The 17969-nt window shown below is 39.7% G+C and overlaps 1 protein-coding gene across 7 annotated transcripts in view; it reads left to right on the top strand.

The window, feature by feature from the left end:
- Positions 1 to 17969, top strand: part of aopep (aminopeptidase O (putative)) — a 74000-nt gene that overhangs the window by 26014 nt on the left and 30017 nt on the right. For 6 of the 7 annotated variants that reach the window (XR_013300340.1, XR_013300342.1, XR_013300341.1 and 3 more), the window contains 6 exons: positions 2534 to 2636; positions 3502 to 3609; positions 4062 to 4105; positions 9429 to 9489; positions 15353 to 15415; positions 16287 to 16367. Coding sequence is in view for 2 of the 7 variants with exons in the window: in XM_077601166.1 (XP_077457292.1) it covers positions 2534 to 2636; positions 3502 to 3609; positions 4062 to 4105; positions 9429 to 9489; positions 15353 to 15415; positions 16287 to 16367 (460 nt within the window). In the remaining 5 variants the exon portion in view is untranslated. Of the gene's footprint in view, positions 1 to 2533; positions 2637 to 3501; positions 3610 to 4061; positions 4106 to 9428; positions 9490 to 15352; positions 15416 to 15515; positions 15940 to 16286; positions 16368 to 17969 lie in introns of those variants that run through there. The other variant, XM_077601167.1, reaches the window with a different exon arrangement.

Raw genomic sequence — 17969 nt, forward strand, 5'->3', positions numbered from 1 at the left:
GGATATGGGAGTGGACAGAGAGCAAGTCAAAACTAAGATAAATGATTCAAATGTCATGCAAATTTGTTCTACACCATTTTCCATTTTAAGTGCCGACGAACATAACTGAGCTATTCCCTGAGTTGCCAGAGAAAGTATTTGAACACCCTGCTACATTGCAAGTTCTCCCACTTAGAAATCATGGACGGGTGTGAAATGTTCGTCGTAGGTGCACGTCCACTGGGTGAGAGATAATCCCAAAAAAACACAATGTATGATTTTTTTTTCATGTTTATTTGTCTGATAGAGCTGCAAATAAGTATTTGAACACCTGTCGATCAGCTAGAATTCTGACCCTCAATGACCTGTAAGTCCGCCTTTAAAAGTCCACCTCCATTCCATGTATTATTCTGAATCAGATGCACCTGTTTGAGAGCATTACCTTCACAAAGACACCTGTCCACGCCATACAATCAATAAGACTCAAAGCTGTAACATGGCCAAGACTATAGAGCTCTACAAGGACACCACAGACAATATTGTAGACGTGTAACCTGTAAACTACAGGGAACGTTTGACCTCTGTACTCGCAAAGGCCACTGTACCAAATATTAACATTGGTTTTCTGTTGTTCTAATACTTATTTGCAGCTGTATCAGAAAAATATCACACATGGTGATTTCTGGATTTTTCTTTTTAGATTATCTCTGGGAGACAGTGGGAGAACTTGCAATATTTCATGGTGTTTAAATAATTATGGAACTGGTTGTACTTATTTATTTTATTCTTTTATTTTTCTTATCATTTTATTTGTCCATTCTCACCAGTTCACTTTGTGTCATTTATATGACAGATGCAAACATGCACAGATTCAAACACCCTCAAATGCATGATAAAAGTCCCTCGCAAGAGTTGTCCAGTCATATTTAGAAATTCCAGGAAGCTGATGACTTCTTTTTCAGTCCACCCAGCAAACCAAGCATTCCTGTCTATGTCCCATTCTAGATTTCTTCCACACGTCCTCTTACGCTCACCCTCAGTCATAATTGACTTTGTGTGACTTGACCTTTCTCTATCACATGCAATGTAGAAATTGGATTTAAAAAAAAGTCAGGGAATTAAAGTTTAAGCATTGTGTGAACATAACACCATATTATATTTGATGATCATGTGAAATTTGAATGTTGTCATTCTCTGTCTGCTAACTGGTATCGATGGCAATAGGCGGCAAATCCATTTGGATGAGGAGGGGTTGGCAAGGATCTCTGCCGCACCTCCCAATCCAAATTGATTGGACGTAGATTGCTGTTAATGGCACTATTACGTGATTTAATATGTGCCGTCCAAGTTGAAATGGATAGCAATGATTGAAGCAATATTTTTTTTAACATAATGCTTGCTATAATCTTAAATAATAATAATTATCTAAATAAGTTGCTATAAATTTCTCCATTATCACTTGGCTTGTATAGTTAAACCAGGAGATGTATTTCAGAGGGTGGAAGCCCAAATAATTGAACAGGTTGCATAACAAATATGAACCAGAGGAGTTCATCACGTTTAATTGCATCTTCAATTACCTGGCAACAACATCATCACTAGGGTTCATGAAGTGTGTAACTTTAATCATAAGAAGCATATAATTTGCATTCACTAAATTTCTGAAACCAGCAGAAGGCTCCTGATGTTGGCAACCTACCTGGGTGCATTTATAACATTTTTTGTTGTATTTTTCCTCATTTAATAAATCAATTAAAAACAAATTAATATGAATTACTAAGAAAAGGATAATTGATTCAAAAGGATTGCTTTGTCCTGGTGCTCAACATCTGAGTGAGCGCTTCCTTTGCAGTGATCATGGGACTCGAGACACGATGTTTTTGGGCTCTCGCCTCTTCCTGTGTGTTTATTTGACATCCGTGTCATGAGGCTGAAAAGTGGTAGCTGGTGATGAGGGGGCGTATTGATCGGTTGGCCAGGCGCCTGCTGCATCGATTTGTCAGTGCGGCCATCCTTTAAGGCCTTCCTATTGGCACACTGAGTTAATCTGCTCAGCCGGATCAATACAGGCTAACTGAAACTATCATTGCACAGGGACCCACGTCACTCACCTGTTTGTCTGGGATTTATTGGGTTTGTAGGTGTTTGTTTATGTTTTTTACGGGGGTCCGAGGAATGATTTGTATCTGTGTGACAGAGAAACCAGGCGCCAACCTCTCCTCTGCATGGTCACAAAGTGGATTTTTTTGTGTTATGTTCCCCAAGTGAATCATGGGCAGTAAAATGCAAGTAGAGCATTTCTAAGAGGTCATATAAACACTGTATAGCATGCTTTTTATGAATTTGCAGGGGCCTCGGGCAAAGCATAGCAGCAAGGTGTTAACCACTGTGAGTTTGAGCTGAGTTGCTGAATTTAGTTCTGCTGACATTATTTTTTTTAAGATTGTGTGATAACCCCCTGACAACTAAGGGAGTCAGTCACTTATCTGGGCTGTGGTTCAGTTATATTTATTATGATGCGAAGTGTTTGTCTGCTGCGTTTGTTTTTCTGTAGACCCAACATGGAGAAAACAGGCCAAGTCAGTGAGTCTGGCTCATCCGCAGTGAAACATGCCCTTAACCCAGACAAATCCTTCCTGCAAGTCCATTACCTCAAGGTGAGATCATTGGAAACATAGGACACGACACGGTGATTGCAAAACTGTTTGAACTAAAGTGTACGTATATAAATTACAGCATAAAGATAATATTCCTCACTAGGCAATTCCCGGGAGGGGCTATATCTTTATTTCATCATGCATCGTTGTTATCCTAGGCAGTTTATTCTCTTGCTGCGTCCAAGTTAAGCCAACACAGTGGGTCAGTGGGTTAAGTGGTCACAGTGTTCGATCTCTCCAAGCATCTGTAGAAAGTGATTAGTCTAAATGAGTCCTGTCGTTACCAGCACGTGTTAAATACCGTGGCTAATTCTCATGAGAATTTAGTAGGATTTAAGTAGTAAACACTTTAATCAGTACTCTTAATTCACTATTGCCATTGCTTCTACACCTGAATGGACATGATGTCAGACAGTTTTTCTAAAGCCTTGGCAGACAATAAACACCTTTTCTGTTAAGAGAAACCTACATACTTGCAGAGTAGACATTTTATGTTCCCCATATGTATATGTATGAATGTATATGTGTATACATTTCCACTCCTAGGAATTAAATGTTGACCCCGTTTAAGATTTGTCACTCACTGATCCACAGACCAGACGTGGTCATCTGTTTTATGTTAGCCAAGTTTGTTTTGTCTCCATTTTATTTTAAATTCCTATTTTACTTGCCACCATATGCAATGTAGCTATAATTCATTCATTTTCTGAACTGCTTATCCTCACAAGAGTCGCAGTGTAGCTGTTGTTTAATAATATTGCAAAAATATCACTGTACCTATGTAAGAGAACTGTGTTGTTGAATCGTTTCAGTAAGTACATTATTAATAATATATATCATTATTTGGTTATCTCATCCCTCAAAGGGCTATTTCCTCCTCATGTTCTTGGCTAGTGAAGTGGGAGAGCAGCAATTCATTAACTTCTTCAGATTATTTGTGAAGAAACACCACGGTCAACTCATTCTATCTCAGGTGAGCCTCCAGTTTAGGGACCCATTTTCCACTCGATGACATTAATTGGGACCCGCCATGGTGGCTCGCAGCTTCCTCTGCGCTTGTTAATCAAATCTCGGCTCCAATTCGAACCATTTAATGTGACCCATCCTCCCAGCGCAATGTTATTTCCATAAATTAATTGGATGCTGATGTGCTATAAGCTTGACTGCCGCTGTGTTACAATAGTTTTCCCCCTCAAATTGATGACTGTACATCAGCTTAGTGCTGTGTGTTTACTCTACTGGTGTCTGAGCAACCACACCTGTTTGGATTTCTGTGGATGTAGAGTATGTGCGATGTTCCACCTGGCTGCTGTTGTCTTCTCAATAAGTAATGAGTCTAATATAAACAGTTTGACATGGAACACCTAACAAAAATCTTCCACACCTCTGTTAATGCTTTCATTCCTATCGATCATTGTTTGACAGGATTTCCTGCAAATGGTGCTTTCTACGTTTCCTGACCTTGCAAGGTATGTACTCCGAATCGAGTGCTTATGGGGAATGCTGAGGTTCATAAATAATTGACTGAGAGATACAAACAAGGCTTTATGTGTCTCAGCAGGGCTTGACTAGTGTTGGTTAAATTCAGTTTTGAACAAAATACGTGTTCATTGACTAAATATTATACCTGCATGCCTGTTCTTTTTCTTTGACTTGGAGTTGTGTGGTCTCCTGTGTGTGCATGTTTTTCTTTGAATGCTGCAGCTTCTGCCCAAGTTCCCCCAAAATCGTTGACTGTCAATGATTGTTTATATACAGGGGCATATTAGTCAAATATAATATAATGAAAGAGTTAATTTTATCTATTTGAAGCCTTGCAATACAATTTTGTAACATGATACCCTTTCCCCCTAACAAAAATAATTCCACTTCTATTGATTAATCTCAATGCTTTTAATCTACTAGAAATTAATCAGGTTTTCCAAAAATTTGAACATTTTTTGAGAGATTGTGTTGCCCCTGCATTTAGCCCTAACTCAGATGGGCTAGTCTCCAGCTCAGACCCAAGCCCTATAAGCATTAGCGCTTTTGAAAATGGACAGATGGGTGGAAAACAGACATAATTTTCTTCAGGTCTAAATGAGCAAACAGCAGCATAAGTGGTTTCCATGTCTGCCTATGATGTTCCAGGTTGTAGAGAGTTTCCATGTCCTTGTGATTGCGTGGGTTTTTCTCATACTTATACTTCATTCCGCTTTCCAAATATAACTATGTTAGGTTTATTGAATACTGAAAATTCTCTATGAATCTACACAAATGTGACTGTCCGTCTTTATTTGTCTCCCTACGACTGATTACCTCTCCACTGTGTACCCTGCCTGTTAGCCAAAATCATCGGAGACAAGGGCCTTAAAAAACGGAAGAGAATGAATTTTATCTTTGGCTCTCTGTCAGCGTCATTCAAAATGGGCCTGATCTGTAATCATGCATTTTCTAAAGGTCATGTTTAAGCCTTTATACTGTATGCAGTGTCTTTTGTAACTTGTTATGGCTTGGTGGAGAACTTGTCAAAAGAGCTTGGCCGGATTTGGCCTTGATTTTCATCGATTTCGCTCAGTGAGGGCTGGGCCCCAACATCAATCCTTGTAAGCACAGTCTCATCCACTCCAGTATTAACTGAAGTGTAAAAGGACAAGCGCTCCTCCTGCTCTCCTCCTCTCTAATTTTCTGCCTCCTCTTCGGCGCTGGCTTAATCACTCAATTCTCTATTTCTCATGATTGCCTCATTAACCTCTCCCACTGTCCGTCTCTCTTTTCCTCCACGTCTGGCCCCGCTTACTTGCATCCGTCTGCTAGTGACGCTCGCCTATCTGGCCTTCAGCACCATTCTGTCCGTTCTCAGTGTTGGTTGTTTTTGTCTTTGTCTCCCTTGTGCCTGCCTGCTGAGCATAGATTGATTGAATTAAAGAGAGGAAGTTGGGGATGGTCAATGTTTGCGTCTGATGCCTCTTCCAGTAAACAGCCCACTAGAAGAGCCATGCTGGGGGATGGAGTGTGCACTTGCTGCATTGATGTTACAGACGTTCCCTTGCGGTGCACGCCACTAAACTATCCAAACATTAAAAATAAAGACCAGAACATAAAAAAGAAGCGGGGAAAAACACACATTAAAATAAGTCACTGATTACGATTGAGAATGCAGTCAGTCTATCCTAAAGACTGCGTGATTAACACAAGCATCAACTATTTCGGAACAGCATCATGGCAACTTGCTGCTCACATGAAAAAGAGATATTTTCTACTATTCTTGTGTTCACCAGGATCAAAGTTGTTTCAGGCAAGCAGCAGGATACACTCTGGACCAATGTTCCCTCTAATATGCGCGCGTGCGCAATTGCGCACTACTCTCGTCTTCTCCGCGCACAGCAAATCATATGGAGAGCACAATATAAAATCCATTTTTTATTTTTTTTTATTATTATTATTTTTTATTCTATTTTTTATTTCACCATCATGCCGCTGTTCACGCGGCAGCCAGTGGCAGTAGCTCTGTCCACTTTTGTTTTTCGTGTTTTACAGCCCTTCTATCTTTTTTTAATTACATTTTAATATTTCTTAATACATTCCTTTTTACTTTACTGTGCAAATAGAAGAACACGCGGTGAAATCCAGGGGGGTGATTGCTGGAGCCTATCCCTGCTGACTTTGGGCCAGGGGCGGGGGACACCCTGTATCGTTGGCCAGCCGATCGCAGGGCACAAGGAGACGGACAGCCATGCACACTCAGACCCATACCAGGGGCAATTTTAGAGTGTTCAATCAGCCTACAATGCATCTTTTTGGGATGTGGGAGGAAAATGGAGTACTCAGAGAAAACCCACGCAGGCCCAGGGAGAATATGCAAATTCAACACAGGTGGACCGACCTGGATTTGAACCCAGGACCACAGAGCTGTGAGGCCGACGTGCGAACCACTCATCCGCCGGGCCGCCCATTCATAGATATTAATCATTACATTTTATTATTACTAAATCAATTATGTGTAGTAGACATGCACCTGCTTATGGCAGGTGTGGTACTGGTGTGTGCCCACAGCGAGCAATGATGATGTTGCTCACACTGGTACTCAGTGTGCTCGGGGAGGTTGTCTTTCTGCCCAGACAAACAAAAAATTAGAGGGAACATTGCTCTGGACATGTCACTATATCATTGCAGGGCACACACTTTTTCGTGTATCCTAGGGCTACCCAAACTATGGCCTATGGGTCAATTGCGACCCGCTGACCAGTTTTTTTGGCCTGTAGAAATTTCTGAAAATGTCATTGAATATGCCCCACACAAGAGGCTTGAGTTCACTTTACATTCTGTTCTACTTCTCAGTTTTAAAATTACATGGAGCTCAAACAGTCCCTCTCCATTTGCATAGGGATGAAAACCTTACAACATGTTCAATTGAATGTAGCAAACTGTAGAATTTTAATTTTTTACATGTTATAGGTAGGCGGTTAGCACGTCCTCCACACAGTTCTGAGATCTAGGCTTCAAACCCCAGTGGATTCCAACCTTCCGGTGTAGAGCTTACATGCTCTCCCTGGTACTCCAGTTCCCCCCACTTCGCAAAAAACATGCATGGTAGGCTGGTTGAACAATCTGTCCTTAGGTATAAGTGTGAGCGCGGATGGGGTTTTTTGTCTTCTTGTGCCCTGCAATTGGCTGGCAACCAATTCAGGGAGTCCCCCGCCGGCTGCGTTGGCTATTTTGGTTGTGATTTTTTTGACGTTTTTCTTTGTAGCTATTTCTGGACATGTTTTCTTTATTCTCTATTCTCTTTATCTCTATTGTTGAGAGACTTAATTCAATTTTAACTGGGAAGCCCAGCATTCAGTGATCAAGTTTTACTACCATTGATGAAGATCAAGGTCCAATGCATTTTGACAACCAATGAGTTAATAGTTGAAAAATAATATATTTTTAAAACCCGATTTCTTTTTTTCTTTTTTACCCGTTTCTGATTTTCTGTTGTACAAATGAAAGTGGAAGGATTTCAAACTTGCATCCTTTGATTTTTCTGAAAGTAGCCTTTGCAAAAAAAATACCGCTGTATACAAATTTTGCACTTGCTACAATGACTTAAGAGTTTTCAATGATAGAACATAAACTCAATCCCAAAGTTCAAAACCATAAGTAAAATGTGCTAACCACAATGCCATACAGTTTTATCTGTATTTCCACACGGCATTGATATTATTTCTATCTTGATAAGTGTACACATTTTGACGATTCAAAGGTTACTCGTCGGTTCCATCTGTGGTAGCTTTGAGACTTTTCTTTTTTTCTTTGACCACGAGCATGCATCCTTTCAAAACTTCAAAGAAGACTCAGCTGCTAGTTAAGTTAGCCTAGCCTGCAATTACGAGACACCACGGTTACTGCTGGCGTCAGAGATGATAGAACCATGCGGGTCATCTGCCAGGCTTTTACACGAGTACCCCTTCCCCCCCACGTTCCTAAACATCATGGATGTTTTTTAAGGTTTAGACTTGAGTAACTACATTGCCGCTGTGAGCGACAGACAACTTTTATATGTAGGTCAAAAGGACTACTAACAGGTGGACCATCAAATCCTGTGAGAATAGTTTTCATCAACAATTAGTTAAACCCTGTTGGATGTTTACTCTGGATGAAATTGAGGACATGTTTTAAGAAGCAATATCTGACATTTCCCCTTTAATTATTCATTAAATTGGTCTTTTTAAATAGACATTAAAGAAACAGGTTTGTGGAAATAATTCTGACACTGTTCTCAATGGTTTAGATGTTGTTTTCCCATTTTGTAAAACTATTATCAAATGCTTATCTAGCAACCCAAAGGAGAAGTGCATGCTTCAATAATTTACTACAGGCTGCAATACCGTTTTTGGCTATATTCATTATTGCTCCTTCAATGATCTTCATTTCTACAATAAAATTTGGAAAAGTAAGGCATTAGTCAAGCTGGAAAAACTTAAGTGATTTCTCAAAAAGTTGTCACTTTTGGCCCAATTCCTCCAGATGTCTGCTAGAGAGATGAGACTGAAAAGAAATGACTTCACCAGGTGAATATAGAAGTTTTGGAATGTCCCTTTCATATCTCAGCCTTAAATCCAATGTAAAACGTTGGGAGGACCTAAAGGGAAGCTTGGAGAAGGAATGCCATTGCTGTATGACCCAAGCTCTTGTCGTAGTCGTAGCATAAAAGTTGCCTAATTGGTAGTTAAGGATTCATTTCATAAAATAAAAGCCAAGCTGTACTTCTTTTTTAACAAAGGGAGAAGTTTATATATTTAAAGGTTGCACATTTATTTCCAACTCCAAAGGTTTGACATCAAGATTTAATTAGAAAATAGCTTAGTTCATGGCTTCACTGAGACACATTAATGTGCTATAAATGAGTCAGCCCAGCCAAGTGTGGAATTCCCCTCAAGCCCAGTCTAGGAATAATGATGTGGAAATATGTTGTATTTACCATGATCCTTTGTGTTTACTTGCGCAATTACAACCGCTCTTGGAATGTTTGCGTGCACATTTGTATGTATTAGGCATTTGGGTTAGAGTGTGTGTGTGCTGTTTCTTCCTAGGATGCATGTGCCTGATGTTTATTCTCAGAGTATATTGAAATTCACTTCATTGTCTCAGCACATCTCCGTAGGTGTGCCCCATGTTTTGTTTAAGGTGTTGGCGGAAACCCCAAATCTGCTGTTAACCTAAAAATATATTCCCTCATCCTTGTTTTCCGCGAGTGTGTTGGGCAAAAACAGTCATTGACACAATAATAGTGGGCAAAATACTAATACTCCTGCTATTGTGTTCTAGAAAAGGCCTAACGCTTGATGCTGTTTATGCCGATTGGTTGGATCGACCGGGAATTCCCAAGGTGAGATTATCTGTTTTCTTTTTTTTCCCTTTCTCATTGTTCATTTTAGTGTTAATATGGATCATTGTGGCTAGACTGTGTATGCACCACATATGTAATGTTTCACTGTCGGCTCGCATAAATCACTCTACTTATGTTCATGCTCCTTCCAATTACTGTATATGAAAAGCAGCAAGTCACATGCTTCTTATTAAGCATTTATTGCGTTGCATGGCAGCTGTGTGCATGTCAGGGCTAACAATCTCAGCCTGTGTGCATCTACAGGTAGCAGCATATAGAGCATTTCAATATACTGGTTATATTATTACATGCACCCGTATAATTGTATTGGCATGGAAGTAGGGAATGTTTTAGTTCAGTTTTACTCGCACGAGAAAAAAGCTGAATGTGAAAGTAAAAACAAGCAAAATTTGACGATGACCAAAAGGTCATTAAAGAGCAAAATATAAACCTTGTAAAAAAACTGGTAAACAAACCAAAATAATTCCACCTGACATTAAATCAATCAAACCCAGACAAAAAAGCGAAAAATTAAAAATGGAATTGACCAAGAGTAAAGGGGAAAATGTTCAATAAAAAAAGATGTGGGGTTTACACATGCGTCATTTTAGTCTCGACAAACAATCATTTCAATATGGGACAAGAAACAAAAACACAAACCCAATAAAACATGGCAGATACTGAAAAAAATAGTCAAAATGTGAAGACACAAGCAAAAGGCAAAAGTGAAAATCAAAATGTAAATGTTAAATACACAGAACTTGCTTTATAGCGCTTTTATCTACACAATTACAGTGTTTTAGTGGCTCATATTCATGCATGCAGCAGAGGTTAGTACCATGTAACTGGGAGCTGTATACCTGTAATAATGATAATCTATGATATATAAATATATATATATATATATATATAAACTTTAAAAAATGAACAAATACTGCATCATTTATGTACACTATGCTTGGTGCAGCTTGGTTTAGAACCAGGAAGTTGCCAACTCAAGACAAACTTCTCTGCTATCCTATGCTCCCAAAACTAGTGGGTGTGGTGGAAGAACAAAGAGGGCATGTATTTGCATTATAAGGCACAGTATGACCTATTTCAAAACTTACCGTTTGCCAAATGATTAAACTGCAAAGGCGATCACAGATAACAACCAGGGTATCCTCCCATCTCGACCTATATTATACATGGTGCAGTTAGAAAAATATGAAAATGACTATAGTACATCTTTAAATACAGTAGTATCATACACAAATTGACTTTAACATCTTCTATTATCGTACCTTCATTGTTTAAGAAGGTACTGCTAATGCTCATATTTTAAAGGCATTGATTTCGCATTATGTTTAATATTGCCATGTTTATTGGAGAGTTTTATTGTCTTGAAGGCAAATTTTCTACACATCCCCCATATTGAAACTCCTTCAGTTGGACTGAATGAACTGCTCACTGAATTATGTTATTGTTTATGGTAATTTTAAACCTCTTTTACTGCTATGTCAATTAATGGAGCAAATCTTGTTTTGTTCCCTTTTATTTGCTATTTTGTGTTACTGGAGGCTGTGACATCATCAAACAGGCGAAAAATATTGCACATATCAATCATCCTTGTCAGTGAATCAACCAGGGATTGAAGGACTCCATTCATCAATAACATATAAAGAATAATATGTCACACGTAGTTCTGAATATGCCTGTGGTTTAAATCATACTTGCATCGTGTTGAAATCCCCATATTTCTATGTTTTGACTTGAAAGATTTTACTCATTAATTTTAGCTGTGCATTAGCAAAGATCTTTAAAATTAATGCCTGATTATTCATCAATAGGAGTTCTTTCTCGCTATGTCACTCTCATAATCAATCCTCGTTCTCTGCTTGCTAAATTCTATTTTTCCCCTGCACTATGACTGATCTTGAGCAACAGTGTATGCATGTTTGTTTTGCCGCCTGGGTGGGAGCCATCATTTTTCAGATGATGTAACACGAGCCTCTTGGTTGAGAAGGCTCTTGGGGTAGGGAAACAGACTTCTTTTTTAATCATACCTGATTGGCCAGCAGTCCCTTTTTCTTGTGTTTGATGTGCCAGTGACCACCTAATCAGATCAGCGCCATCGATCCAAACCTTTTACAAATGCGCACGCCTGTGTATGCTGTGTACACTGGACACAAACATTCATGAACAAAAAAAAGAGAAAGAATGGGGGGAAAAAACGTTTTCTGCATCGCTGATGTTTGCCTTGCATTCACCGGGTTTTCCACGGAGACTTGAGTTGGAGAAAGGCCGGAAATATTGAACAATGACATTTATAGCTGTCCCGCAGCTAGAGAACAAGAATGGAAACAGGAGTCTCAGGCCTTTTTTGGACAAATCAACACATGACTAAGCAGTCTGTTTGGGAGGATGCATGTAGGCTGCGGTACTTTTTAAAATAAAAAAATATGGCCCACAATTCACAAGGGCTGCTTATTCAGCCAATGTTAGCCCTTTTCATTCTATATTTATGCACGTCTTAGTTGTGCCACTGCTTACAATATGACTAGCTGATGTAACAAAAAGGATTTTAACAGCTTTATTTGTTTTCTGTTAGAAGACAGTTGCATCTAAATATGTTTTTTAGTTAGAAACATGATGCTGCTAGCTATTAGTTAATATTGTTTCTAATCAGGTGTATTATTGTAATTATGCACAAGTAACATGAGGTAGGTCTGCCTTTAGTGCAGGCAACGTGGGATCGATTCCCACTCAGTTGCTGTGTCATGTTGAGTCCGAACAGTTGTCTGTCTCTGCATGTGCCCCACGACTGACTGGCGACCAGTATAAGGTGTAGTCCACCTTTTGCCTCAAGGTCAGCTGGGATAAGTTCTGGGACCCCACGACCATACTGACAAGGATAAGCGCTGTTGAAAATAGATGAAAATGAATGAAAACAAGGTTAAAGTGAAGTGAGCAACATGAGATGATGTCTGATGAGAGGCATAAATCCAGATAATATTGATTGACTGGAGGAGACTCTACACAGACGGGGGCCGTGGGGGGACTCGCAAAGAGGTAGACAAAAGCCTTGCTATTCGTGGAATGGTAGCTGGGATCAAGGCTGCAAAAAGAGCTATGCACGGTATCCCGTTACACAATGGCAATTTACTGCCTCAGCACTCACTGGCTTCTCCGCAGCCCACTCTGACAACTTCCTCTCTGAGCCGCTCTCCATCTTTGCCTGCCACGCTATTTCTGCTGGAGTAGTTTTGTACCGTACACTCTGAAGCATGCACTCATTGTATTAAGTCTCGTGAGTACCAAATGGAGATAATACAGGCCAGGGTATTTGTCAGATGCTGAGTGTATGTGTGGGTATGTAAGGAATGTCCTGCCTCGTTGATTACTATTATTTGTTGTTGTGGCAAACCAAAATGATGTTGAATCACTACAGCAATATAGGGAGAAAAAAATACTTAATAATTTTACCGCCATTGAGGGCCATGTTAGCACCAAGCAACAAGCTGTCCTTTCCCCCAAAAAAACTTCTTCACAAGCAGCTTTAACTTCTTGCATTGACGTCATCTTCACAAACTATTTTTCAAAGCTTTGAGCCAACAATGAGTCCACTAAATCTGTCTAGGGAGGTGAAAAAGGATATTTATGTACTCATCACTGTGACTAGCATCCCCTATCTCGTAAGTCCCCCGGGAAGGAAATAGGGGGAGCTGTTCACACATGAGATTCTTTTAGAATTAAACTGTCAACAAATTTATTGTGAAGACATTTTAATAAATTAATGTGTGCGAATATAAAAGTCGATAACTCTCTTTCTTATCCGTAGTGACACTTGCCTCACATTCATGTTCTGAACTTAGAGGGAGGTGTTTCAAAATATTCTAAACCCCACTAGAATAAAACTTGAAAATCAATATTGAGTCTCAATTGTGCGGAATTTCAACAGAGCTTATTTCAAATCCACCATTATAAACACACACAACACACTGTTGGACTTGAGCTTCATATCTTGCCTGTTACAACTTTATATCTTACCTGCCTGGGGTGTTCCTTCGACTGCATGATGCAGTTACTTCTTCCTTTCCTTTGTTTGTGTGCCAATATTCTCCTACCAAAGCAATACATATCTTACATATCTATGATTGTAATATGCCAAAAGGTGGAAAACTTCGAGGGGTATGAATAGTATTGGAAGCCAGATTTAAGCATATTTATTGAGATAGTGGCCGTTCTAATTTCCAGGAGTATGGTGTTTAAGAGCAGTCGGTTCCGTATGAAAGAACGTCCTTGAACCTATGGATTTTATTGCTCTTGGGGTTACTAAGAGATAAACATTATGAAAAGGTAGCTTCCGGGAAGGAACATGTATTGTTACTACACATTTCACAAGTGAATCAGGAGCAAGTGTAAGTTTTTCCAGTTAGGAGTAATATGATCAAACATTCTCGGCCTCTTAAAATGTCTTGCTGCAACTTTTTGTACTAATGACAGGCTTATAATTCTAGACACAAGAAGACCAGAGACGAACACATTACAATAGTTAAGATGAGACGTCACATATGCATATGTTATGGCAGGGTGTTCAAAGTTTCTTTTCTCAAGATTCACTTTCCAAGAAGCTAACTTCCCACAATCTAACTTTTTTTATACTCCATCGACAAAGCTCAGCAGTTCTTTATGTTGATTTTTTTCATCACTGAATAGCCAATACAGTGATCTCTCTGTTTAAGCATAAGATTTGAGGAGAATATAATGTCGAATGTATTTTTTCAGGATTCAGAAGCAGTAGTCGCACAGGTTAGTTGGTTATGAGGTTGTGTAAAGGTGTATCATTGGCTTAACAATTAAAGCTAATGTTTTATTTGCAAATAAAAATGAAATAAATAGGAGCTAACATCAGCTAGGGTTCGACATGGAGCGATTACAAGACAAGATATCTTCTAGATATGAACACACAAAGATGGCGTTGCATCAATAGCCTCTGATTTGTCAACTGTCACACAAACGCTTGTAGTTGGATGAACCCTGTAACTCTGATCACAAGTGCTGCAATCTGGAGCTCCATGTTTGTTTATATTCATATTTTACTTTGTTACCCTGCCCACACTGTTTTGTCCAATGATTGAACAATGTTGGCACATGCGTAGGTTTGTTTTCAAATCCTGGGTGGCTTGTAAAAATTGCAATGTGAACAGGAACTGCACCGAAAAAGTCCAGACCAAATGTATTTTGGTCCCAAATAAAGAAAGCCAAGCATGGACTTTCTTGGTGTGTACGCCCTTAGCCAAAGTATTATGGAATCATTAGCTGAGTGGTGGGAATTATTGGAGTTAAGCTGTTGTTGGTTTAGCATTGCCACTGAAATAGGGGTATTTTATTGGGATCATTAATCCACATCCATTCCTTCCGTCAGCTTTAGAGATCACAGACTTTCACCTATTAAATGTTGAAACCTTGGTGTTGGTCCAGGCTGTGTGAGTGCTCCTATTGAGCGTTGATTTGGTGCACCCATCATCCTGGCATAGGTTGTGCTGAAAGTCTTAATAAGGTTACCGAGTAAGTAGGTTGTGTTTGTGCTTGTTTATATCTGCGTTTGTTTGTGTGGGGGTGAGGGGGCACGATCGTTCCTTCCGATGTCAGATATCATCTTTCATCCACTTCCTCCTCCAAAGAGTCAAGTCGCGAGTTTCCGTCCGAAAAGCAAGTGATTGCACTCCCACCATCATTCTCCCTCCCCTTCCCGCTCTCTCGCTGTCTCTCTTTCTCGCTCTCTCTCGCTCTCGCTCTCTCTCGCTCTCTCTCTTGCTCTCTCTCACTCAGCATTCCACTCTGTCCTGATCACTCACAGCTCTTCTCCTCTGTCGTCCAGTGGCTGCACGAAAGAAGCGCTGTGTGGTCTCAGGCGACTTTGGTGGAGGAAGTCAAGGCAGAGGTAAGTCTTATTTCTCCCCCGTTGTCTTTCACTTCGAACAATTTCCCATTACTAGAAATCTTTCCTTGTTTTTCTTTATCTTTTCCACCACGTCTGATAGAATTCTACATCTTCTTTCCTTTTTGCGTCTGTGTGAGTCCATGTCACTTGTATATCTGTTGCATTTCATTCTGTGCTACTGAACACGATAGACACTGTATGCTTCCGAAATCATTAGTCCACCACATCACCCCCATAACTTTGCCATTTGTAAAAGATACTTGAGAATAACTCGAGAAGCAAAAGTCTCCATTTAAGACAGTTTTTTCTTGGGCTGTGAAATAGAGCTCTGTACTAAAGAGCTGTACTTTGACTAATAACTCCTTTGTCTCAGTCGTCTGTTTGTCTGGATTATATATGGAGCGTGACAGATCACTGAGAGGTTAGATTTAATATGTGTCTGCGAAAAAGAGAGCGCGAGAGAGTATGTCTGCGCGTCTGTGTCTGTGTGTGTGTGTGTGTGTGTGTGTGTCTCTGTGTGTCTGTGTGTGTGTGTGAGTGTGTGTCTGTGTGTGTCTGTGTGTGTGTGAGAGAGAGAGAGAAACAGATAGAGATTCTGCACTGTATGTTAAGTCAAGCCTAGTGGCTCACTGAGCGACTCTCAAATAAATCCCAGCGAGACTTTCCACTCCAGCAACGTCACACGCAGGTTAAGTATTGTGCATTCACCATCTCCTACACCTCTCCCTTTTATTTTTGAACCACCCCCACTTCTCTCACTGCTCACTCAACGCTACTTTTCGGTGTTTTTCTCCACCTCATTACTCCCCTCATTTCCCTCCTTCTCTTTGCCACCTACAACCCACCACCCTCCTCATCTTCCCTCCTGCAGGTTGCAAAATGGATTCTCCTCAGTCATCAGGGGAAGGGCAGAAAGCGGAAGCGATTGGAGCCCAAGGTGAACTACAAAGAGGTAAGCAGCACTTGACTATGCAATTAACTCTTTCAGTGCCATCGACGATGATAAATGTCCACTCATGTGACTCTTTTCATCATTCTGTCGTGAATTTAAATTAGTATGTTACTAGTAGATATCCCACCCATTCGAAAGTCTGTCCTTTCAAATGGATTGGACGTCTTTTTTTCGGCAATGGCACCCATTGAGTTCAAGACTATAACTTTTAATCATAATCTTTACGATTTCGCTGTCATTTTCATTCATAAAATGTTAACATATTTATTTGTCTTATCTTTGTGTATATAGTCTCCTCTTCACCCATCCAGTATTTACCCTCATAAGTCCTTGTATATATCACATGCCGCTCAGACTTTATGTGGTCATGGTCAGTACATGTGAATAAGGGAGAATGGGCGAGGGAAGAATAGACAATTTATTCGTGACATTCTACCACCGAAGGTCTGTCTCATCCCTTCCAGTACTTCCTGTCAGAGAGCTTGGGATGCCACCCACTAAAATAGTACCCACTTCTAAAAAAGATGATGATGTGTGTTGGGGTGTATGAGGGTGCGTGTGTGCATGTGTACACGTTAATTACGAATACCATGGGATAACTAATCCCTTCTACTCTCCATTTCACACACTAACCCACACACATGCCTGCAACATTAATGGACACACACTGATCCAAGAACCACACGAGGAGATGTGCAGGAGTCATTAGCCAGAGTAGTGTACTGTTTATATATACATACTGTATGGAGGATTTGACAACCTTTTTGTTGTTATTTTGTGCAGCAGTAAGGACATTTCTTGTGGTACAGTGGGTCTTCTTAAGACAGCAAAAATATGCTAAATAAGTCACCCAAAAACCTCAAGTTATTGAGGATTTATGACATATACCATTTAATGAAATAAGAATATCAAAGAATACTAGTGCTTTTTGTCAACCTTATTTGGAGGAGACCAATAGCAGAATGTGAAGGAAAAAATATACCCATGAACATAGTGTACTCTAGATCTAGAGTTTTGTACCCTGCAAAAGTTTCCACTTTCCCACAATTCATTTAGGTTATTTAATATTTATAAATAAGGTATACCTGTTTAATTATGCCAGTGAAATAAATTTAATGATACGCAACTATGAACTATTGTTCCACTAGATGGCAGAAGGCACATAATTAACATGCTATGTGTGACATTTTTGTTTAGTAATGTTCGATGAAGTTGAGTTTTTTTTTCTCAAGTAAAATATGTGCAGTAAGGATAACAATTTTCTAAAGTTGAGAATTATGTTAAGAAATTCAGGTAGATGTTGACTATATGATGATGCCGTAAATATTTTTAAAGTGCTGTAAGTTAAAAATAAAATTACAGGAGAGAATGGTTAGAAATAATCTATTTTACTGACAGTGGAATATCTTGTACATCAAATTAATGCAGAAGATACATGTTAGAACACAAGAGCATGGGCGTGTGCTGCTAGTGTATATTTCCACACAGCAAATAAAAATCTGCTTGGTGCGCTTGCTGGATAACCCAAGTCATAGCCAGGTAACACTAAAATTTCACTAAACAGGGATTCCTAATTAATTTTACTGGACCCACCAAAGCGTC

The sequence above is a fragment of the Stigmatopora argus genome, chromosome 5 (assembly GCF_051989625.1).
Source record: "Stigmatopora argus isolate UIUO_Sarg chromosome 5, RoL_Sarg_1.0, whole genome shotgun sequence".
Lineage (NCBI taxonomy): Eukaryota > Metazoa > Chordata > Actinopteri > Syngnathiformes > Syngnathidae > Stigmatopora > Stigmatopora argus.